Source organism: Phalaenopsis equestris, unplaced genomic scaffold (assembly GCF_001263595.1).
Source record: "Phalaenopsis equestris unplaced genomic scaffold, ASM126359v1 Scaffold000763, whole genome shotgun sequence".
NCBI lineage: Eukaryota > Viridiplantae > Streptophyta > Magnoliopsida > Asparagales > Orchidaceae > Phalaenopsis > Phalaenopsis equestris.
Window position 1 is genome coordinate 137591 of NW_018165203.1, and position 25574 is coordinate 163164.

A 25574-nucleotide genomic window follows, 5' to 3' on the forward strand; every position below is an offset into this window, starting at 1 on the left:
GTGTTCGAATCGTTATTGTTTGAAATATAAAATAATATAAAATAATTATATATAAAAAATTTATTATATTTTAAAACATTAAATTTTATAAATTATAATATATAATAAAATAATAATAATAATATATTAATATACTATAGTAGTAATATACTAATATAGATATTGTATATTTATATAATATAAGTTATATAATTAATATATAATATTATTTTTATATATTAATATTAGAGATGTCAAACTAACTCGTCGTTCGCGAACAGCTCGTGTTCGGTTCGTGTTCGAATCGTTCGTTAAGAAACGAACACGAGCTTATTTCAAACAAACTAAATTTTAAACGAACCGAACACGAACACAAGCTTTGTTCGTTCGTGTTCAGTTCGTTTACACCCCTATATGTAATATTGAAAGTTATTCAGAATATGTTGAATTGAATGAAATAAACATATGAATGATATGAATTGAATAAAATGATTGTATGTTTTTGTTTGACTATGATGAGATTTTTCACTTTATAGTACTAGAAGAGGAACAATAAGATACCCGTACCCATAAATAAAAATGAATCTTGATATTGAAGTATCTTAAATGATATAATTTTAAACGATTTTTCTGTTATAGTTTGTCAAATATAAAATTTTATAGGCATGTTATTGATATAATAGAACAACTTGAATTTTATTAAATATCGTGATCAATCATATTCATAAATTATCAAAAATTTTCATACTGATTTATTAAAAGTTTAACTGACATTCATATTATCTATTTTTTTCGAAACATAATTGTGGTATAGGGGTAGATGTATTCAATGACAATTTTAGCTTATTGTTGTTTTAAATTAAAATTACATGTTTAAACATTTCTTTCAAAAATAAGCAATATAGAAGGAAGTGTATATAGAAGATGTGAATGACTTGAGCTATATTAAAAAAATTTAATTGTATTATTTTAATTTGCTTTCTTTAGTGACTCTTTCATGTTTTTTGGATTATAAACTATTAATGATAGGAAAATGAATAATATAAAATATAATTTCACTGCCTGATCATGCGTTTTTGCCTTGTTTTATTTTAAGCTCGGATCAAATCGTGACAAAAGTCTTATCACAGAGTTAAGGTTTAGAATTAATTAATGCAATATTGATTAAAGATCCAATAGGATAATTACAAGAAAATTAATAATAAAAATTTGAATGTTTAAGTTAACTCTAATTAAATAAATTTTTCTAATTAGTGCAAATATATGCACCCAATATTATAGAATAGGAAAGTCCTGTTCGAAATGAAGATGTGTCACTTACTATAAATGTGAGCACAAATGTTTTGACCCAGATGATGACTATGGTGATAGCTGATTCAGGAGTCCAGACCACAACTTGGTGGGAGTGATATAATTTATTGGGATAAATATTTAAAGATATTTTAAGATCTATGTCCGCTTTTATTCAAGGGAACTGAAGATCTTATTGAACCAAAAAATTAACTGACGTGAAAAGAAGAGATTCTAGATAACATGACTTGTTCAGATGAAAGAAGAGTACCATTGACACTTTTTGTTGGATGGAGAAGATGAAAGGTAGTGGTGTGGGCAGAGTCGGGACATACCCAACATGATGGTAAGTTGGAGGATTTTGTGGAGTTGTTAGATAGTGGTTTGTATCCCTATCCGCTTGAAGATTGATACATGAAAAATTCATCAAGTTGGTGTAGGGAGAGATTTTAATCATGCAGTATGAAACTAAGTTCACTACATTATCAAGATATGCAGCACGGTTAATAGCTGCTATAAAGGAGAAGTGTTACAAGTTTATTTCAAGGTTAAATGATTCGATCAGACAACCATTGATGCCTTTGGGGATCGATGAATAATTTGTATTAATAGAGTGAGCTAGAAAAGTAAAAATTGATTATGAGCTTACTTAGAAACTTAATGAGATACGCAAGAGGAAAATCATGGATGAAGGACAGTAGGTGGTTCAATTAGAGGGATCAATGGAAAGAAGCATAGGTTCAGCTTAGTTTGATTCTGTAATGGCATGACTCACAGTAACATAGCCTCATGTGCCAAGTGCATGTGATATCAGACTTAATCCAAGTCACAAAGAAAATCAAAATTGAAAAGGTTTACACACAAAACAATTGAAAATAGGGAATTAATTACACAAACACAAAAAACATCATAGGAAGAGGGAGAAGGTTGGCGGCAGCAAGGTGGAGGTAGATGTGCAGCGGGAGAGCAAGGAGGGGAGGTTAAGGAGGGGCGACAATAGGCCGGTTGGTTGTGCGGAGGGCAGTAGTACATCAAGCAGCAAGGTGGAGGTAGATGTGCAGCGGGAGAGCAGGGAGGGGAGGTAAGGAGGGGCGACAATAGGCCGGTTGGTTGTGGGGAGGGCAGTAGTACATCAGGAAAGATTAGGAGAAATGATAGTGGCAGATAAGGATGTTGGGGGGGAGGGATTTTTGGCGACTAGTCTGGAAGGGAAAGGGGATGCGACAGTAGTGGATAGGGCTATGCGGGAAGGTGTAACATGTCTAAAAGGAAAAAAAGGATTACGATAGCTAGCAGGATGACTGGATGGGTTGGGCGGTAGTTATTAGGAAGATAACAGGTTGGGTAGGTTAAATACATCTGTAGGATCGAGCTACAATCAAAGAACCACTCAAAAAGGTAACTACCTCAGACGAGTTAGAGCCAAAGCATCTTTTTGCCTTTGCATACATTTCTAGAATAGGACAGTAGGTGGTTCAATTAGAGGGATCAATGGAAAGAAGCATAGGTTCAGCTTAGTTTGATTCTGTAATGGCATGACTCACAGTAACATAGCCTCATGTGCCAAGTGCATGTGATATCAGACTTAATCCAAATCACAAAGAAAATCAAAATTTAAAAGGTTTACACACAAAACAATTGAAAATAGGGAATTAATTACACAAACACAAAAAACATCATAGGAAGAGGGAGAAGGTTGGCGGCAGCAAGGTGGAGGTAGATGTGCAGCGGGAGAGCAAGGAGGGGAGGGTAAGGAGGGGCGACAATAGGCCGGTTGGTTGTGCGGAGGGCAGTAGTACATCAAGAAAGATTAGGAGAAATGATAGTGGCAGATAAGGATGTTGGGGGGGAGGGATTTTTGGCGACTAGTCTGGAAGGGAAAGGGGATGCGACAGTAGTGGATAGGGCTATGCGGGAAGGTGTAACATGTCTAAAAGGAAAAAAAGGATTACGATAGCTAGCAGGATGACTGGATGGGTTGGGCGGTAGTTAGTAGGAAGATAACAGGTTGGGTAGGTTAAATACATCTGTAGGATCGAACTACAATCAAAGAACCACTCAAAAAGGTAAATACCTCAGACGAGTTAGAGCCAAAACATCTTTTTGCCTTTGCATACATTTCTAGAATGAAATAAAACAACTACCTACGGTAAGTTGGACAAAAATTTGAAAACAAGCTATTCCCTTGACACGATATAAATAATATATAAATATACTAGGTAAAATAGGTGGGGCCCACCGACTTGGAAGGCAACACCAAATCCTAGAAGGATTAACTGACCCTCCTAACCCCTTCCTGAATCGACTGAACCGGTTCAGAAGGATAGCCCCGTGTCAAAATATGATAGATAACATGAAGGTGAATGTTTGATGGGCTCTCATATAGGCGACTGGTGTTGTCAGCTTGGTGACATATCTAGAAACTATCATTCTCTTGGCCAAAAAACATCGGAATAGCATAAATTTGGTGGAGCTCCTACATAGAAGACTGTAGGTGGGTAGAGAGGGATAGAGTCTCCAATTTTAGCTCCTACTCAAGGTTTATCAAGATAGCCATTTCGTCTCGAGTTTATGCCCTTACAGATAGAGAGCCTGAAGAACCTGCTTTTGATACTAATGCTAATATGGGCCGTTGAGTGTTATGTTTTTTTGCACATGATTTGGATGTCATTCCAATGGATTTATTTTTCAGAGGGTGTTTTTTTTTAAGTTATTTATTTTTGCTTTAGATTTGATGTTATCTTTATTATCTTGTTTCACATGACGGGGGAAAATACTTGAGTTATCTTGTAGTAGACCATTATTGTATTTCATCCACTTTTTATCTCATTGAATGAGATTTAAATTTCCTTATGAAAATTTATGGATAATTTTTTTTTCCTGCTTAATGAAATGTGATTTGAGGCTTGAGGTATGAATCATGTTCATATATTTTAAATTTCTACCTCTTGTTAGCAAACCTCAGTACCACCCCTCCTGCTTGTCGCAAACCTCAGTACCACCCCTCCTGCTTGCCGCAAACTTGCCTGCTCCCTTCCAGCCACCGTAAGATTTCTCCCCAGACCTCAACTGCAGCCTTAATTAATTAGCCACCACTAATTCTGTTGCCGCCACCCTTTGCCTACCTTACAGTCCTGCTTGCCGCAAACTTGCCTGCTCCCTTCCAGCTACCGTAAGATCCCTCCCCAGACCTCAACTGCGGCCTTAATTAATTAGCCACCACTAATACTGTTGCCGCGACCCTTTGCCCACCTTACAACCGCATCCTCCCCTCTTTTCTGATCCATCTGTTGGCTAGGCACCACCTTGACCTGCATCCTACCCGTTGGCCAGCCACCCTCCACCCCCTTGTACGCACCTTTGGGTGTGGTGTGTGTTTTTTTCGTTGTTACTTCTGTTTTAAGAACATTATTATTGTAGTTCCTCATATTTTGCAATAATAATTTTGTCGTTTACTGTGTTTTGAGTTAACTCCGGTATCAACTTGTACATTGCTTCTTGGAAATATTTGTAATAAAGGGCAACACAAGAAATAATCTGTAATCAGATATACTTGTCTTATGTACCATTCTAACCTCAGTAACTAGCTGCAAGGGGCTAATTAATTATATGGAAACTTTGTAACTCCAGGCTCTGGAACAATATGCTTGCGTTCCATGTTTTTTAACTAAGAAAATGTAGTATGTAATGTTCTAAACAATTTGTGCTTATTTCTGATAAAACCTGAATTAAATAGGTGATATAGCAAATCTCGTTCAATCTAATTATCAGATATAGCAGATCTCGATCAGTTGGTCATTGAGATGTAAATCCAAATCCCAGTCAGTTATAGTATGTAAAGCTGGCCTCTGTTGGTTTTTGCATTTATGCACATCATGCAGTTTATTAAAACCCTTTTGTGCACAGTAGCTAAATTCTGTTCTGTAAATTTAATGATCAATTACCTTATGCTGTAATCATAGATCAAATGGCTAATTTATTGTAAAACATTTTGTCATCGTAGGGTTTGGGATGGGTTTTGAATTCTCTATGATCCTGGATATGAGAAATGCAGTTTTTAGATTACAGCATCTAATCTCTAGGAAACCCACAAACTACCTGTTCCACAAGCCCCAGTCTTTTAATAAAAGTAGATCTCGTGCTTTTGTAAAATTAAACTTCAATACTTTAGTATCAGCTTCATGACATGGAACTGAATGTTTCTTGAATTGGCTTCTTGTTTTTCAAGTTCTCATCGGTTCTATTACTTTTCCAACTTAAGCTAATTTGAGTCATTTAATAATTTTTATGTTTATATGACATCCAGGCTTGGGTTGAAACTGTTCATGGAGAAACTACTTGTGGCTCAAGAATTGTGGGGAGCTTTAGTGGTAGTTTTCTTGATTCAAGCTTCACCCGTGCAAGTTCCCCTGATAACAGGCTTGAATCAACATATTTGTATATACAAATGGAATATTGTCCTAGGTATGCATCCTTTGATGTTTTTGAGTATTTTATATAAATTGTTACAAGATGGTTTACACTAATTAACAACTAAGAATATGCAAATATATTTTTATTTTTAGATCAAATTGTTACTATACATCTATAGGAAGTAATATTTCATGCCAACAGTACCACTGATGGATTTCTTGCGTGCGGAATAACATTCAATATGGCATCAACATGTTTGCAATTTTTGCGGACATTGAGGGGAAGTTTTATGGTTAAATTGCCAGCTCTTTGACATTTTTATTTTCTTAATCCCATTGTAATGTTCTCTTTTGCAATGTTTCAAAGAGGTCATTACATCAAGGTTCCAGCACTTAATTTATTCTTGCAAAACATCGAAAAATAGAAATTGGACCATTCAAATATGATGGTACTTGGATGAAAATATTAACTAGCCCTTGCAACTAGATCTAAAAAAACAAAGAATGTGCTTATTTGATGCTTCTATCAAATATGAAAGAAATGCCTTTAACTTCAATAAACTTTATGCAAGGGATCTGATCAATTTAAAATTTTTAGAAAATTTGAACCCTATGCATTTTTTTTTATTGAATTATCAGTAAGATATGCATATAAGTTTTATAATTAATATTGAAGATATACTAATATTCTATGGAAATATTAAACCTTTTGTAGATGGACATAGCTACGGAATATATGTGGACATTTAGCCATCATCTTAGAAGTGGAAAACATATTGACATATGAAGCACCGACTGATAAGACTGGAGGATACAGTTCCTTAAGATAAAATGATAAGCCACTTATTGATGCTATACTGCTTACTAGATTTCATTTGGAGATGATGACATCTATCTTGCTAAAGATTTACTTGTACTTCAACTTATCAAAGGATAGTTTTCCAATGCACGTGTGAATCCAAAAGTTTTAATTAGTTTGTCTTTCCTTCGTACTTCTCTCGAGTTAAAGAGGGAATCTAAAGAAGTTAGATCAATAAGACAATTGGATCAATCATAAGGATCATGAAGATCTAATTTATTTAGAAGTTATTTTTTCCTTTTATTGTAAATTAATTTTTCTTGTAATACCATAGTTATGTTTTATTTTTATGAACTTAATATGGGAGAAATGAAAATTTAAATTTTATTGGAATTTACATTTTTAAATTCTGTGGGAAGGTTATATATAATAATGAAAGGAATAATTATTTGCATGATTAAGCATTATATTAAATTTTTCTATAACTTTTAGGGTTTTCCTAAGAGATTAAGGGCAACTGACTGAAGATAACATTGCTTTCTTCATTCAAACTTTGGGGCCACCCTCTTCTCTCCCTCTCTCTCTAAGATAACATTGCTTTCTTCATTCAAACTTTGGGGCCTCTTCTCTCCCTCTCTCTCTCTATATATCTTTTAAAGCCAAATAAATTAACTAAATAATGATATGAGTACATCAAAAGCATTTAAAGGGAAATGCAAAAACGAAGAGAAAAGTATAGCCAAATTAAAAAAAAAAACATGCAAGAATTTCATCTGAACCATCTAGTAACTAGATGCCTAGTAAAGATATGAGAGTGATAATAATTTTTTTTGTTTCTGCCTACTATAATATAAACATTATGAAATTTTTATCCACTAATGAGTCGATACTAGGAATAGTTGAACCTGAATTAGAACTATTTTATGATAAATATTCATCATTTTGTTAAACAAAATGAAAATGTGGAGTCATTTCAAAAATTTGCGTAAGATTGTTAGTGATAATTTCAACCGTGAATGATATAATCACACTAAGAGGCCAGGAAATGCAAGACTATCAACCACTTTTTGTTGATGATGAGGTGAACCGAGATTCAAATTTTGAGACAAATACGGGCAAAAAAAGGGTGCACTTTCATCGAAGGGTCCTTATGTGTAATGTTATACAAATTAAATTAAGGATTTGTGAACTTGGGATGAGCTTTGAAACATTGAAAGAATTAATGTTTAAAAATCTACCTAAAGGAGTAGTATGATGCATGTTTTCAAAATTTATTATTTGTGAATGTCCAAATAACGAAGATAAATCCACTCCTTGTGAAATTGTTTAGTAACATTCAATTTTACTAATACTCTAGAGGGCTTATAAAATGAGCTATTATAGTACCCACCTATAAAGATTTTTTAAGGATTGAAGTTATAGAGAATAATGTAGATTGGTTGAAATAGTCCAACACGAAGTCATGAAAAAGAGATTCAAATTGGAGTGATTGGAGGCTCCATGGAGTAATCAAAATGAAGCGGCCATTTTAACTTGCCTATTATAAACTTTTTAAAATAGTAGGGTAATGTTAAGGATAAGTGGATAACCTTTTATAATAAATTTTTAATGGAGTGTTATGATGACATATTGAGGACCAATGCGCCTAGCATAATAGTCATCTAATAGCTTTAGATCCAACCTGTATTGCGAATTAACTTCATGCAAGGACAATCTTTTGAGAATTTGGCAGTAAATGAAAGGTTGAAGTACTTGCAAGTATTGAAGTAATGAAGCATCCTTAATAGAAAAAAGTAGAGTAAGCTTGACATGAAAAATTAAAGGCTATGTATATTGAATATTTTTAAAAGTATAGTGAATGAAAGAATGAATGAGAATTGTTAATCAGGGAGAAGTATTTGCAACATTTGAACCATTAAACAACATTTTTGAGGCGGTCAGGGAGAAGTATTTGCAACATTTGAACCATTAAAAAACATTTCTGAAGGAGCGTGGAGGTTGAGGAGGCGACATCGGGAAATTAGTATGAGCAACCACCAAAGCATTTTGGGCTGCCATGTAAGGAGGTAACCACGAGGTGGGTGTGTGGGAACCTAGGTCTTAGGTGAATTTGGCATGTGAGTTGAGATATAATGGGCTTTGAACAATTTAATATCTGCTACTAGAGATCAAAGGAAGCAAGCATGCCTCTTTTCTCTTTTTTTGTTCTCTTTTCCCTTTTTGCATTAGGGCTTTTATTTGTACTTTTTTAGTTGAATTGATGAATAAAAAGATGGTTGTTGATTGAAAAAAAATTGATGGTTTTGCCCAAAGAATTGTAGGCTTTGTTGTAAACAAATTAAATCGAGGATTTGATGGTCATTTACACTATTTTTTTGTGGAGTGATATACTTATTTTGTTTTTACAAATTTTTTTTAGCCATAACCCATCCACCCAGTTCAAATAACTTAACTAAAGATGGTGGCCAAAATTGGATCCTAATTGATCAAGTCTAAATATAAAATCTCAAAAAACTATCGATAAACAACAAAGGCCCAAAAGAAAAAAGGCTCATGGCTAGATATATTAGAGTATCCCATGTGTTTTCAAGCACTAGAGTTGTCCACATGAAAAACGTAAAGTCAAATCTAGAAAAGGATGATCTTTCCTTTGCTTGGTCGACATTTTACATGAGAATTTTCTTAGATTCAATTAGAGAAAACTAAGGCCATTGCTTCTACACCTTTGTTAACATCATTTGAAGCTTCTTTATGCAAAAGAGCACATCGCTTAAAATCAAATCCTAAGTTCATCAATGGAACATCAAAAATAAATAAAAAATCTCAATCCCCTTATAATGGCAAAAATACTCGCTTGAATGATTAAACTTGAAAAATTATTTTGCGCATATGCTTTTAATAAATATGCCAGTGCCTCAAATTGAGATCATAAATACTACACATAATAAAAATAAGATAAATAGAATTTCCTCGCCTAAAAAAACGTGCAACTACTTTATAATGATGTTGTTTTTAAATAATGTGTAGACTCTTTCAAAATCATAGTCATCGAGATATGCACACTCTGGAGTTGGTCGTTCTATATACACAGTTTGGTCATAAGTATCTTATTTTGAGTCTAATCTTCTATTTCACAATGATTGGATTAAATAGGAGTTATGCTCTTTGATATATATCACCCAAAAAAAATTAAAATTATCATTTCCAAATAATGATTTTAAATTCATGCTCTTGGTCTAATCAAGTGACTCATGTATATCTATGCACTAGAAATTTGATACTTAATTGTGAAGCTCACTAATAAAATTTGATTTGCATTTGCATGAGGCCTTAAATTTTTTCAACATTAAAATTTATTTCAAAGAAGATTCTTAGGGTCACTTTGCTTTTAAAGCTTCTTGTAAGTTCAAATTTTGGATAGACTCAATCTTCTACCTATGGGATTGAGTTGATATGGTCTGTAATATAATAAATATTTAATTTTACTAAAATGTTATGCAAGTAGTGAATTCGTTCATTTGCAAATAAGTGGGCAGAGTTGATAGATTTTAAATAAGTGTCATAGTTCAGATACTCATATGGTGGGCACGTTATATTAATATATTATAATTCTAACATTTATTTTGAAAACCAAGCTCTCAAATTTCAAACACAAATACCTCAAGAAACCATATACTTATGATGGTGTTGGTATTACACATCTCAATTAGAGGGATCCAACCTAAGAAAATGAAACTCTTAATTAAAAAAAAAAAAACTGCTAACATCAGTTCTCGATGATTGCCACGTTGACAAAAAAAAATTGATTAGAGGGGACAATTTTACTAAAAATCTCTTTAAACCTCCGTGAAAAGATAAAAATCTTTAATTCTTAAAAACAATTAAAAGAAACTACTCACAAATCTTTTGCTCTAGTATGTTGACTGTAATAATTTAAGATAACTTAAGCTCAAAAAGAGTTAATATCATATCAACAATATATTTATGATCACTCTCAAAAATATCATACTGGTTTGAAATTGACCTATAGATACCATTCTAGGGCTTTTATAAGGCATTTGGGAAGTGGATTTTGCGAGGAAGTGGTTGTGGAATAGTAAGGGAACGAAGTATGGGATTTTGCTTGCGTTTGGTTGGAGATGGGTGTCGATTGATAACTATCCTGACTGAAATTAACGAAGAAAACTCTAAATCAGTGATGTTAAGGCGGCGAGGAGCTTCAACCATCTGTTCTTAGGCAAGATACAGACACACCACTTGCAAGATTAATAGGGTACATCACTCCATGTGTATAAACCAGATATTTTAATCTCCAAACTCGTAAAACTACTCAAAAATTATCCCAAAAGTAAGAAAATGACAAGATATAAGTAATTTGGTAAGACCTTATTAAATGATAAGAAATTTGGAAATGAAAAGTATCCCAAAAGTAGTCCCTCAGGTAAGACCTTATTAAAAACTAAGAAAATTGGAAACAAAGAAATAAGTAATTGAGAAATAGGAAAACAATAAAAGGAAGAAAATCAAGTTGGAATAGGAAATTGGGTGGCCCTGTTCGACCACCCACTATCACAAGGCTTTCATGGTTTGGAATTTTGTTTTCTGTGGTTTTGTGGTTTGCGGTTCCACGATTATGGGACCCTCAGACGACCCTGGGAGGGAATGATCTCTCGCATTATTCTCATGGGTTATGAGAAGCTTTTTCTTCATCTCCGGATCCTGCTGTTGGATATTTTTCTAGACCAGGCACCTAAGTTGTTTTCCAATGCTAGTATTCATCCCTTCTGTTTGATTATCTGTCGGTGGTTGTACTATTGAACTAAATTGGAACTTAGCACACATATTACTTCATATAGCCTTTCAAAAATGTCCTAAAATTTTCTAATCTCTGACATATTGGACCTCTTTCAGCAGTGACAATTTTGGAGGTGGACTGTATGTCTGAAAATCTTGAAATTATTGGTTCTTCAATCTCATGGTCCTGTTTGACAACCAATATCAATCCTGCTGATGCTTCTCTTAAAACAGGCAAAAGGTAGCTTGTGGCACCACATTCTCAAGTTTTGCAAGAACGTTCATTACCTCAGACTCACTACCTTTTAGAACAATCAATGATAATTTCACTAGAATATCTCTCATGTGCTCAGCTTGAATTACTGGCATCTCTCCCTTGTTGGTTGCAATTTTGTACTCTCCAATGTTCTCCTCTGGGTTTTGATCCTCTGATTCTTCCATGGGCACTTTGCTTGGTGAAAGACTTCATTCTCCTAGGGCAATCTGATTTGATATGCTCAAAATTATGATAGTTGAAGCATTGCTTGGCTGAGATGGATTTGGGAGTGCTAGCGGGCTCCATCTTTTCTCCACTTTGGATTGACTTCTCTGGTGGTGTTAGGTTGTGTTCTCTATTGGGTGTACTTTTGCTGCCTAATCCTAGGAATGAACTCTTCCTGAAAGGTGTGTCGGTCACCTGGTGATCTTGTCTCTACATCTTCATAGCTAGAGTTTGTACATGTCGTAAGGATCAATATGGCTGCAGTTGCACCACATTACTAATAGATGACCTCAGTACTCTAAGATATCTCGCTATTGCATGCTCTTCTGGCCTGACAAACTCACATTTCAACATTATTTGTACAAAGTTAGATGTTTACTCCATAGAAAATTCTCTCTGAAGTAGTTTGTGGAGTATTATGAATATGTCCCATAGATAACATGGGACAATATATTTGCGCTGCATCTCACTTTTCATCTTGAACCACGTAGCAATCTCACTCATCCCTTCTCACTGTCGAATATGCTTTAGATTCTCCCTTCACAATGAAACATTTTTACTAAGCCTTTTGACTGCCAATTTAACACTTTTGTCCTAAGGAACATGTATTCAAAAAATTGCTCTACTGTTTGAAGTCAGTTGATAAACTCATTTGGGTTCATGAGATCGTCAAAATTTGATAAATCCATCTTTACTCCATGATTCTAGTCCCTCATCTAATATTCCATTCCGAATGGTGGTGGAAGGGATTCATGTCTTCCTCTCGATTTGATGAGTTACATAATGACTACGAGTGACTTTACCGGATTGTCTCATCTCTAAGATGGCGAGCCTCTATTGCGGTTGGACAGTTTTTGCTAAAACATGTCTCTTCTTTTGTAGTCTCTGATTTTATGATAGAACAAATAAGAACAATTTTTTAGCAAAGTTAGAGCTGGAATTGAACATAGACGAATATTCGTATAAATTATGTCTCAAATCATTAAATCTGTAACATGCCTTTTACATTCCTTTTACTTGGTTGGACACATCTGATAAATAAGTTTTTCTGATGGAGCCGCCCTCGAATGAAATCTATGACATGATGGATCACTCTTAGTGACAACCACCTATGAGATAAATTATCAGTCAGGTTATCTGACAAATTTTTGTAATAAGGGTTGCTCCTTCTCTAATATTAGCTACTCGAGGAGTCTCTCTTATGGACCCAGCTTAAGTTTTTAGCATATCTCACTCGTTGGTTTGAAATTAATAGTTCTCTCAGATGTCTTCATCCTCTTATTTTACTGCCCATTTTTTAAGTGCTATGTGCTTTGTGAAAGAGATTATTCATCTATTTAGGTAATCTATTACAATGAGCCCAAAATCGTGACACTTGCGGCACCTCATAGCTGGGAAGGATTTTTGAGACCTGGTTGTCTTCATTTTTTTTAATCTAAACTAATTTTTATGGGCGGGGTCGACGAGATGCTCCATTAGGTGTACTCCTGCTGCTTGATTATGATGTTGAACTCTGCCTGTAAGATTTGACAATCAGCTAATGATCTTCTCTTCCTTTAGTGTTAGGGTCTATACATTGAGTAGTAACCAATACGTCCTATCTGAGTGTTGAAGAAACGATAAACAGGCCAATCGTGTCCTAGTTGAGTGTCGAAGAAACGAAGACCAGGATAGCACTTCTGTTGAGCTGAGTCGAGGAGGAAGACGAAAGAGGCGCCGATCGTGTCCTGGCTGAGTGTTGAAGAAACGACGAACAGGATCATGTTGCTGTTGAGCTGAGTCGAGGAGGAAGACGAACAGGGAACCCCTTCCCGTCTTCCATGAGAGGCCACGAAACTGCTCGACGCAAACCTCTACCCTTCTTCGAGCACAAGTGACAGATAGAATAAATTCTCAACCGATAGAATATACATGGCTACTCGAGTCGCCATGTCGCTATCAGACAAAGAAATGCTTTAGAAAAAACAAAATACATTGGCAAAAGATGGCATGTACGATGATATATATATATATATATATATATATATTATTAGAAAGCCCAAAGGCTATTATATTAAATAGAAAGTAAGATAAAGATAGATTGTGTGGGAGGGCCCAAACATGACACCCTGCCCAGATGATAACCACCACATCAAATGGTTCCAAAAAGAGAAAATATAGAAAAAAATAAATGAGTCCTAAAGAAAATACAAAAAAAGTGTCAAAAATAAGGAGTATCGGGTAGTTAGAGAGCGACCCAATTTTGTCTTGCCTCGGGAATAAGATTATAGTTGATATGAAATGTCTCGGGAATTTTTTTTTGTTAGAGATAAATTTTAGAAGTATATGTTGTGTGAAATGGTGCCTATAAATGCTTGCCACATTCAATTTCGTCTCGTCTAATAATATGACCCTTGTATATGACATGGCACATAGAAGAACACATTCTTTTTTCAATAATGGAAAACTCATACTTTTTACTTAGGAGTCTGAGGTCTTGGCGTTCATATAATGTTTAAGGTAATAGCTCTCCGTGCCATCTTTTTTGTAAGTCTTAATAGAGACGCCAATAGAACTAGCTTTGATGGTCCTAGAAGATAATTAGTCTGACGAGCCAATATGAAATATAACGAAATCCCTATTGAAAGAGTTTCATGATATCCTGATTGATAGCATACCTCCTGGATGGTTGTCACCATTGAGTGAGATCCAACATATTGTATATTTCATTCCATGACAAGTTCTCCCAAATCCACCTTGCTATTTAAGCGGTCAGCCGAGCATGAGCTCTAAAATCAAGTTGAAAGATTAATGTCTAGATGTTTGATTCGTTAGGGCACTAGCTCGTGTGCAGTTTTTACTCGGATTATGTCAAAAAAGGATGACTCTTGGTGATAGTGATATCTCTCTTTACAAAGATCCTGACAACAGAAGACCAGGTGAGATTACAAGTGGGTATGTCTAATTTCATGGGTCTCTCAAACATTGCTCTGATGGAATAAAGATCCTGATGGTTGAATAGATGTAATTTATGCCCAGATAACTTAAATCATTTTGGTACTGTAGGTGGTTCTTGGTTTGGATCAAACTCATGAGACCGCTTGAGCAACTTTATAGTTTTTCCGTTAATGGTGAGGTATTTTCTGGATAAAATCCCAACATAGAATTTGTTTTTAGTCAGTTGTATCTTCACAAGTCTCCCATCAAAGAGACCCACCTTCTATTGTCTTACATGTTTGAGATCTTCAAAAGCATTGTGAATAACCTCCATTTTGGGATGCAAACTGAAAATTTTCAATTAGCTTGAATTTTCTTTTTTCAATTAGAGTGGAGACATCGAGGTCTGAAAAAATAAGAGCGGCTTTACCACCCTTCTTACTAGTCTTTTTAACAAGCGAACAATCGGCTTTTCCTTCAAGGGAATCATGATAGATTTGAGGAAATACCACATGGTCGACAACCTTCTCAGAGTCTAGACTCTTTCCAAGCATCTCAATAAAAGATTCTTTGCCTAGTTACTAATTCAAGAGAGGAACAATGACCATTGAAATCACAGCGAAAAAACAGAGCGAAAAAACAGAGAATAAATGGGGAGCTGAAGCCGAACTCCAGAAGGATTACGCTGAGTCGAGGAGGAAGACTAAGGAGGAGCCGATCGTGTCCTAGCTGAGTGCTGAAGAAAAGACGAATAGGATGGCACTGTTGTCGGGCTGAGTTGAGGAGGAAGACAAAGGAGGAGCCGATCGTGTCCTAATTGAGTGCGAGGAGGAAGACGAAGGAGGAGCCGATCGTGTCCTAATTGAGTGCCGAAGAAACGATGAACAATCCGATCGTGTCCTAGCTGAGTGTCGAAGAAACGACGAACAGGATTACACTTCTGTTGAGCTGAGTCAAGGAAGACGAAAGAGGCGCCGATCGTGTCCTTGCTGAGTGTCGAAGAAACGACAAACATGATCACGCTGCTGTTGAGCTGAGTCGAGGAGGAAGACGAACACGCAACCCGAATAAGGAGGAGCCGATCGTGTCCTAGCTGAGTGCTGAAGAAAAGACGAATAGGATGGCACTGCTGTCGAGCTGAGTTGTCGAGGAGGAAGACGAACACGCAACCCCTTCCCGTCTTCCGTGACAAGTCACGAAACTGCTCGACGCAAACCTCTACCCTTCTTTGAGCACAAGCGACAGATAGGATAGGTTCTCAACCGATAGAATATGCATGGCTACTAGAGTCGCCATGTCGCGATCAGAGTAAACCCTATTAGTGCAAAATGCATATATATATGTCTCCCTTACCTACAATGTGTATTTCATATATATATATATATATATTATGAGAAAGCCAACGGAGACTATTATATTAAATAGAAAGTAAGATACAGATAGATTGTGTGGGAGGGCCCAAACATGGCACCCTGCCCACATGATAACCACCAAATCAAATGGTTCCAAAAAGAAAAAATACAGAAAAAACAAGAGAGACCTAAAGAAATTACAAAAAAGTGTCAAAATTAAGAATATCAGGTAGCTGGAGAGCGACCCAATTTTGTCAAAATAAGGGCTCCGCCGCTGAAGCTAGGAGAAAAGCTAACTTTGATTGTGCTCTTCTCGCTAGTGGCCAAGCTGGATTGGGAATTGTTATTCAGGATGAAATCAACAAGGTTATACTTGCGGCTGGCCGCACCATGATACATTGGGATGGCTCGCTTGTAGAGTATAACGCGGTTGTGTTTCTTGCTCTCTTGAAGTCTTGGATGTATGAAACCAATGGTATTTTCATTAAAGGGGATAAATCAGGTTATTGCCTCTGTCCAAGACAAAATGAAGACTAAAATTTGGCAATCTCAGACTAGGATTGATTTTGATTTAGGGTTTCTCACTGAATTTAAACAAGTGCTTTTCGTTTTTGTTTATAGAGAATGTAATAAAACAACCCATTTTTGTGCTAAACATGCTTTGCATAGGTGTGTCCGAGGTTGAGGCCCCCCAAGCTGCTTCTTTTGTTTAGCTTTTATAGCTATTTTTTGTATGGTTTTTTGTTTCTATTAATGCAAGATGCACTCCCTTTCATGAATCAGAAGACTAGTCGGGTTAATTCTTGCAATCACAAAATCTGGAAATCACAATGTCCTACAGTTGCAGAATTCAAATGCCACTCCCGTTTTGTGCCAATTGTGATTCTGCTTCTGCCCAGACGTCCCTTCCTTTGCTCATGTCCCTCTTCCGTCCGTATGAACATCCCACATCAATTATGAGTATGGAAAATGATGTTTCAAAGCTACAAATGCTTCTTGTTTAATTGATTTGGAGAACTCGCTGAATTTGATTTCCAATCCATTGTTGGTGTGGAGTAGGTACTCATTCTCGTTCAAATACTCTCCCAAGTCTCCACTATCTTCTTCATTCACTACGCCACGCTCAATGAGAAAATGATAGTTGTTTAGACAATTGGAGGCAATGTTTCCAAAATCATAACATTTAAAATGCTTCCTGATTGGGAATATTTAGGATTATTGTCAATTCTCTTTCATGTACTGATTTCTCCTTATAGGATAGGTTTTGATCTCTTAGAAGTACTTGTGTTGCTCAACTCTATGGCCAGCCCTTGTAAATTTTAAGTGTTGAATGGTCTTGATGCAAATGTGCTGCTTCTCTGCCTTTATGGCTGAGTTTTATCCATTTTACAAGGACCAGAATGTTTATAACTGCAACATATTTCCAATAGATGGCCTTAGACCTCCAAGATACTATGCCATAGTAATCTCCACTTACTGGCTTTTTACATTGAGTTGTTTAAACTCAGCGTTATATTCCATTTTATATAAGTCTTTTTGTTGTAGATGATGAAGACTCAACAAGCCATCCTACCTGTATTGTGTCTGAAGGGCGCTGCGTCTCTTTATTCTATTTGGACTAAGTTGAGATTTTGCTCTTGCTCTCATGTTTGTGCAGTCGCTTCAGCTTCTCCCACTACAAAGAAATTCTCCTCTTTAATTTAATAGAAACTAACTTTAACCTTCTGTATGGTGGAATATTTTTGTGCTAGAAAATCCATTCCGCAGTCTGGAGTTATTTTAATGAACTCATCAGGATCCTTGCCACTATCAAATTCTGCTAAATCAATCTTCACGTTGAAAACAATTTTTTCTCTTATACTCAATATTGAATCAGTGAGGAATTGACATATTTTTTACTTGAAGTTTTTCTGTGAAGGAGTCATCTTTATCTTCTGCATCCAATAAAACTTTACTATGGCTATGGTTGGCCTCATCTTGTTAACTTCTTTTTAAATAAGTGAGTTTATGCAGTAATTGAAGGATTTCTTATTTTATGTACTCCTTGTAAGTTTTTGAAGGTTTCTTTAGGTGTTTTTCTGTGAGGCATGGTAAATTTGTTCCCTTGGGGTTTTGGCTAAGGTGGGTGTGGCTGTTTAGGTGTTAGCTGAAGGTGAGAGGGGTTAGATTTAAGGTGGAGAATTCGTATTTGTGTAGATAGATAGATTATGTTATGTCGATTTAGGGTTTGGAATTGAGATTAATGAATCCCTAAGAATTTAGGGTTCGTATGACTGATACAAAATGACATCATTTTAGGATTTATAGGTGTTGTATGAGGATTGATGTGATTGTTTGGAAGGCTTTAGGATTGAGTGATAGAATCCTGAGAAACAAACTTATTTGGGTAGAAAAAAAAGGAAGTAGCTGCAGTTTGGATGAAAACTACTAGGAAAGAAGTGGAGGTATACGGACGTCAAGGTTGATCTGTCATATATTTTTGATCAAGCTGCAAGCAGATCCCTTGATGGATATGTGACGACAACACTCCCAGAAAGAAAGAAATAACAGAGAAAAATCACATTGCATAAAATTTCACATCCAAAAGTGTTTAATAGGTCTCAACACAGCATTTTAATAATAAGCAGGCAAATCAATACTAATTCAACGCCTAAATATGGTAACCCCAAAGGTGCTGGCCTACTCTAGTGGGTAGAAATCTCAAACCGCTATATATTGGATTAGTCAGGACCGATCCTGCTGCAATGACAATCTTGGATAACAAAATCATGATACTTGGATCGGGTTCATCATTCCTTCACCATTTACTCCTAAATATTAGGGTGGTTTGATTTTAATTAAGTTTGCTCGTCATTGGAAAGGTAACTTTTTGTAGGGTCTTATGCAATTGGAAAGCTGGAACCATAAGTTTTTGTAAAATTGAGGAAACAATCTCTAGGTAGTGTCTAACATGACTTTTTTATTTTTTTTATTTTTTTAAAAATTTGATCCAAAACTTATCTCCTATAAAATAGCCAGGAGTTACTTAATGGTGCCCTTGATCAGCTAATTAATTCTTAACAATATTGGCAACCCTTCACGAATGAGCTAGGTGATATGTGGTGGTACTTTCGAAATTTTGATGGCACTGGAGTACAGTATTTTAGTTTTGAGCTAACAAATTTAATAATAGCATACTGGTATTATTTGCTACTAATTTAATTTTCATGCATTTATTGGTTTACAAGTCTCGTTACATTGTTTTTATTCTTTTATCTTGTGTTCTTTGTGAAGGACTTTGCGCCAGGATTTCGAAACATGTACTTCTTTTGACAAGGATTACACATGGCATCTGTTTCGCCAAATTGTGGAAGGCTTAGCCCATATACATAGCCTGGGAATCATTCATCGTGACCTGACTCCTAGTAACATATTTTTTGATGCTCGCAATGATATTAAAATCGGGGATTTTGGCCTTGGTAAGTTTATTGTTTTATTTCTTTCATGTAATTTATGTTTAATGGTTAAGCAGAAGGAAAGTAAAAGCTTAGGTTCCCTGCTAATTTTAGTTCTGAAATAATCACTTCCCTACTCTTTCATTTCTATAGCATCAAAACTTTTCTGCAAGTAGTTAAGAGTTTAATTTTCCACTACGAGGCTGCAGGTTTGAATAAAGCATATTGCCCTTTGGGTCGACTTTCCCCAAAAAAACTTTTATTAAATCTTTCTACTTTTTAAAATTTTTTAAAAGTTATTTTTTGTAATTTAATTAATTTTAATTTTATTTAATTACACCTTATTTCATTGTATAAAAGCTAAGGCGTTCAAGGGAATGGACAAACTATATTGCCTGAATATAGTGAAAAGTGTGCAAGTGCCATTGCATCCACGTTAGGATGTAGTGTTAAAAAGAAGAGCTCTCATATTATTGAAGGACGCAGGCAAAGAAGTTTATTTATGAAACTAATATTTGCATAGAAATTTATAATATAGGTATCCTCACATGTAAATTAATAAAATTAGTATATATTATAGTTCTTAGGAAGATAAATATTCTATACATTTAAGAAACTAAGGTGCATTTGGGGCGGCGGTGTGGTGCCACATCACAGTTTTTTTTTGTTTGATAAACCGTTTTTTTATATGTTATCAAAAAGCTGCAGCTAAAAACTATGTTTTCTCACTATACATGACTACCTACCGAAAGCTGCGGTTTTGTCTTTTAAAAAAAAAGAATGTGGTTTCTAATAGTCACTGCAGTTTTTTGAATAATTGCTTATTCTTCAGTAGTTTCACAATTGCTTCTTCAAACAGTTGTTGTTGCCCCAAACAGACCCTACATGTGGTGAATAGAAAGCTAAGGAGATTGATAGCTTTGGTTTTAAACTTTGGTATTGAGGCAGGAGTCATAAAAAAAATGTTGTAGGTTTAATTATATATAAAATTTGAAAGATAATATAAAAAATAATAGAATTAAAGATCAAATTATAGCTTTAAAAATTATCGTTGGTGCTAAGATTCTTAATATTATAAGTTTTTATGCTTCTTAAGTAGGTTTGGATATATTTACAAAAGAAAAAAAATTTATGATCATCGTAAAGATTGAATACAGATGATAACACTTGAAGACTAAAATTTTTATTAGAGGATTTTTAAATGGATATGTCAGTAGAATGGTAGAAGATTTTAGAAGAATTCACGGTGCTTATATTTTTGGAGTCAGTAATGACACAGGTTGAGTCATATTAGATTTTGTTTTTGGTTATGATTTGTTATTGCTAATGCTTTATTCAAGAAAAGAGGAATATATTATCACTTATAAAAATGAATCTAATAAAATAGCTAAGAATGAATCTAATAAAATAGTAATTGATTATTTTCTTTTGAGCAAAATAGATCACCTAGATTTTAATGATTGTATGCTTATTCTAAGTGAAAATTTAAATCCTCAACATTGATATTGATTTGGATTTTAAGATAAAAGGGTAAGAAGATAAAAAATACAATGAAATATTGTCATAAATCTACATGAGGGCACGCAAAAAAATATAACTACTTTTTTGAGTAATTTTTTCTGATTTTAAGATTTGAGATGTTCATGAAGAAGTTAATATTATATATGATAAAGTAACAAATATTATTAAGTTGCGACAAACGTGTTTGGGGAATCACAATGAAAAACTCTTATGAATAAAAATAGTTGGTGTAAGATAATAATGTGTAGCAACTGACAAAAAATCCGAAGTTATATTAAAATAATTAGTTTAGATGTATAAGCTTAGGGAATTGAGAAGAATATAGGGTTACTTGTTGGGAATTTAAGAGAATAATTTATGATGTTAAAAATTTTATTTTTAATTATTTTTATAATAGATTATATATTAAAAAGAATAAAATATATAAACTCGCCAATCAAATAGATAAGAGAAATAGAGATTTACTTTAAGTTAAATTTTTTAATAATGAAAATTAAAAACTAAGTTTTCTATATAAGGATATTCAACATGCGTAAGTGAGATATTTTGATAAAATTTTCAATAAAAATTGTGGAAATACTATTTTTTTTATTCTTTTTAACATTGGAGTCGTCAGTCTATCTGATTGTTGTCTTAAATTTTTATTTTCATAATAGTCTTCTTACTTGAACCATCTAAATGATTCGAGTACAAAAGAGAACTCGAAAGAGAAGGTAAGATAGAATCAGACCGATAAATTGAAAAGAAACATGAAAAACTTATATAAAGTCATCTTCCTGCGATAGGTTAAGAGTGTACATCCAAATAAGAGTTGATTGTAACATGTTGAAACCATATCTATGAATAACTTTTGTACATAAGCAACTCATAGTACCAGAAAACTAAAATTTATATATGTTTTTCCGAGGTCAAGAGCAACTCCTAAAGCATTTTGTCCTTTTGTAAATTATATCTTGAGGGATGCCCAATAAAACTCTCAACAATAGGAACTCTGCTTACAGATTCATGATAACTAGTGAAAATAAGTACATCAAAGGAAGCACAGTCATCTCGACTAGGAATTTCCCATCGCCTGCAACACATATACGAAGTCACAAAAGAGGGTAAATCCCTCGCATCTATAAATGGACGACAGCGTGGTGACTGACAGGACCTATGAAATAACCCGATTATCTCGACAAGAACATTGCTATGCTTCAATAACTAACCTGGTCATAAAAGTAGAGGGTGAATCATTGTATCCCAAATGGGCGGCGGCTTATCAATAACAGGGGTCGATGGGAAGACATCAATAAAGTCATAAAGAGAGACTAGTGTCACCTCCCAAAAGAGCCCTTATGGGTGGTGGGCAACCTATGACTTAAATACTGCTTTTCGGCCCTACATCTAGCCGATGTGGGACTATTTGTCTGTGACATTCTCCTCCCCCCAATCACGTGACGCCCACGCCCTCGTCACGGATCGGCTCCACCGAGGGTCCCACTGGACCATGAAGAGTCCACACACTTGACAGACATTAATCTGCTCTGATTTCACTTGTCACCTCCCAAAAGAGCCCTTATGGGTGGTGGGCAGCCCAAGACTTAAACACTGCTATTTGGCCCTACACCTAGCCGATGTGGGACTATTTGTCTGTGACACTAGGCTCAAAAGGGTTTACTGATGGAGAGGTAGAGAAATCATAATCAGGTAGATATAGCCGAGTCAGGATACCATGAATTCGCCATTTCAAGCTATTATGATCCTAAGTCTATTTGATCGTGAAGATAGTCGACCCAACTTGACTAGAGATCCATTCTCAGCAATCCATGAGTTATGTTGTCGAAGGAAACTTTGGTAGCCCTATGGGCAAATGAAAGAAACTTTAAAGCTCTATTCGAAGAAATGAGACTTTCACTTGTCATGAAAGTAGCCAGGATGCCTCCGAAAATAAAGGAAAGCAAGGTCCAGCTACAAAGCTGAGCACACTCCCATAAAAGACTTACATTACATGTGGGTCAGGGGGTCTCTAACTTCCTAATCATGCTAAATGATCACCTAATTATAAAGCTTGTGTTTGGTCGGTTGAGTTAAAGAAGCATAAGGGCTCTTTCTTGGGACATGCAGAATATTGCAATTATCTAAAATAGTCATAGTGTGAGGGTCCTATTAGGGATGACTTGGGTTATAATCATGTCATGCAAATTAAAACTGGCCCGAAGGCCATGCAGAAAAGTAAGAGAGATTTTGAAAAATGTTGCTATTTTAATCCTAAATTTTTATGTTTCTTAATTTTTTATTATTATATTTTTATTGAGAAGAAATATTTTAGGTCATTAAAAAGCCTAAGTTATATTTCCACATGATTCCTAGACAAGCCAAAAGCCATAAGAGACTGAGTGCTGCCGAATTGACAACATATCCCATAAATCAGAAAAAGGTTGTCAGGCTCCGCAATACATGTATAGTCCTAGTTTTATGTAAGAAAAGAAAACATAGAATTAAGGTACGGGACACGAGTCAACTTCTTCTGATGTCCGCCAATTGGTTTCCGCATCAAACATCTTGAAACTCGTGTCTATAGCTTATTTCTGATATAGACTCAGCCCAAGGGACTCTAAAAGTAAATACATAGTGAACTAATCCGCCAATTGGTTTCCGCATCAAACATCTTGAAACCCGTGTCTGTAGCTTATTTCTGATATAGACTCAGCCCAAGTGACTCTAAAAGTAAATAAATAGTGTACTAAAAAAAAAATTCGATCTACATCAAAACAAGGTTAGCAACAAATCTACCTACATGTGGTATGATTAACCATGCTCGGCGGGAGAGAGGCCAAATAGCACTTGCAAAAACCGTGTTAGATAAAATATTGACAGTTTCTTCCTATTGAAATCACTCCTTGTAAGAAAACCGATCTAGTATATTATTGTGAATGTGCCAAACCTGGAAAACACGTAAAACATCAAAGAAGCAGTCTGGCTAGGGCCTAAACCAAAAAACAATAGTCAGGACATGAAAATGACCTAACTATACCCTAGTCCTCTTCAACGAGCATTTAGATACAACTTGTTTGATCACAAATATTTATATGTGTGTGCAAATTATGTGGCGCCATCTTAAAAATCCCGACTCCATTTTAAAGATCCAAGAATTGTAATGGGCATCAATGAATGCAAAGGTAAATTTCTTTTAAAAGAGTGACCTTACGCACAATGTATTCTAAAATGCATTAGTTTTTAAAATAAACTTCAAAACATGCTGTGTCTCAATAATAAAATTATTACTTTAAATATTTTGAAAATAGGTTTTAGGAAAGGAAGAGCCTAAATAGCACCCGTTAAACCTCTTGGAACCTTAGCACAAACATACTCGTGCTGGTCACGATCCAATAATTCGCGTTACTCGCTGAAATATGCTTGCAAGCAATTCTCATTAAAACATTGCAACCAAAAATGGGTCACTCGTTAAGGAGAATTACACAATGGGTGGCCTTATATGTTACCCAACCCACTTACGAGGTATGCAAGCATCCAATCATGTGCATACGTTGATGTATACGTAGGGATGCTATAAGTGGAGGTGCTTAAGGAGACACCATGAGTGAAGGTGCTCAAAGGAACATCAGTGTAAGTGCTCAAATAAACACCCAAGCATGCCACATGCTATAAAACACGATTTATGACACATAATTTCATATGCAAATGAAATTAACAAAAAGGCGTAAAACCAAAACGATTTTTCATGCAAATGAGAACGAAAACATCTGTCAAATCTTATTTTCATCAGATCGAAAATATGGGCATTAAACCCTATATATTTCAATACATTGACTTGTAAAAACCAACATCAAACATAAGTTTTTTCATGCAAGATCACCGCTTGACGGTCGAGCCGATTAAGGGCGACCAACAGACTGAAACTATCAAAAGTGGTCAGCTAGTAAAAAATGACCGAAGCCCAAGATGACCGATCGACTGATCAAGTAAGCCAAAAATGGTTCGACCAATCGATCAAACAGATTGAATGTGGTCGGTCGGCTGGAAGTGGCTGACCGGTCTAAGTTGACTATCTGGCCGGTCTAAACGTAAGCCAAAAATGGTTCGACCAATCGATCAAACAGTTTGAATGTGGTCGGTCGACCGGAAGTGGCTGACCGGTCTAAGTTGACTATCTGGCGGGTCTACGGTCTAAACAACGACCAAAAGTGGTTGGTTGGCCAAAAGTAGCCGGCCAACCCAAGATAGCTACCCGATCGGTCCAATCGACCGAAACTAGTTTACCAAATGCCGAATGTGGTTGGTCTGCCGACCGATCTGCCGACCGACCCAAAACCATGCAAAATTCATTTTTGTCCTCATTTTTAAATTATGTAAATGCAACCAAGAAAACTAACATGCATATGCTCCAAATAATGATGCAACCCAAGCTGTTCGACGATGAGTAAAAAAAACTCACCTAAATTAAATTCTTAAGGGTTCTAAGCTCAGGATATTTAGAGGTGTACCAGCGCCTTATTACGTGATACAACAAGATGCCCACATCCATTTGCGCGGCTGAGCATGAAAAACTTCTTACAAAGAGAAGTTTTCCGAAAGACCTAAAGAGTGGAGATC

The 25574-nt window shown here is 35.4% G+C and overlaps 1 protein-coding gene across 5 annotated transcripts in view; it reads left to right on the top strand.

Annotated features, from left to right (window-relative positions):
- Positions 1-25574, top strand: part of LOC110031041 (eIF-2-alpha kinase GCN2) — a 183714-nt gene that overhangs the window by 111235 nt on the left and 46905 nt on the right. For all 5 annotated transcript variants that reach the window (XM_020734072.1, XM_020734073.1, XM_020734069.1 and 2 more), the window contains exons 13-14: positions 5576-5733; positions 19297-19481. In XM_020734072.1, coding sequence (XP_020589731.1) covers positions 5576-5733; positions 19297-19481 — 343 coding nt within the window. The remainder of the gene's footprint in view (positions 1-5575; positions 5734-19296; positions 19482-25574) is intronic.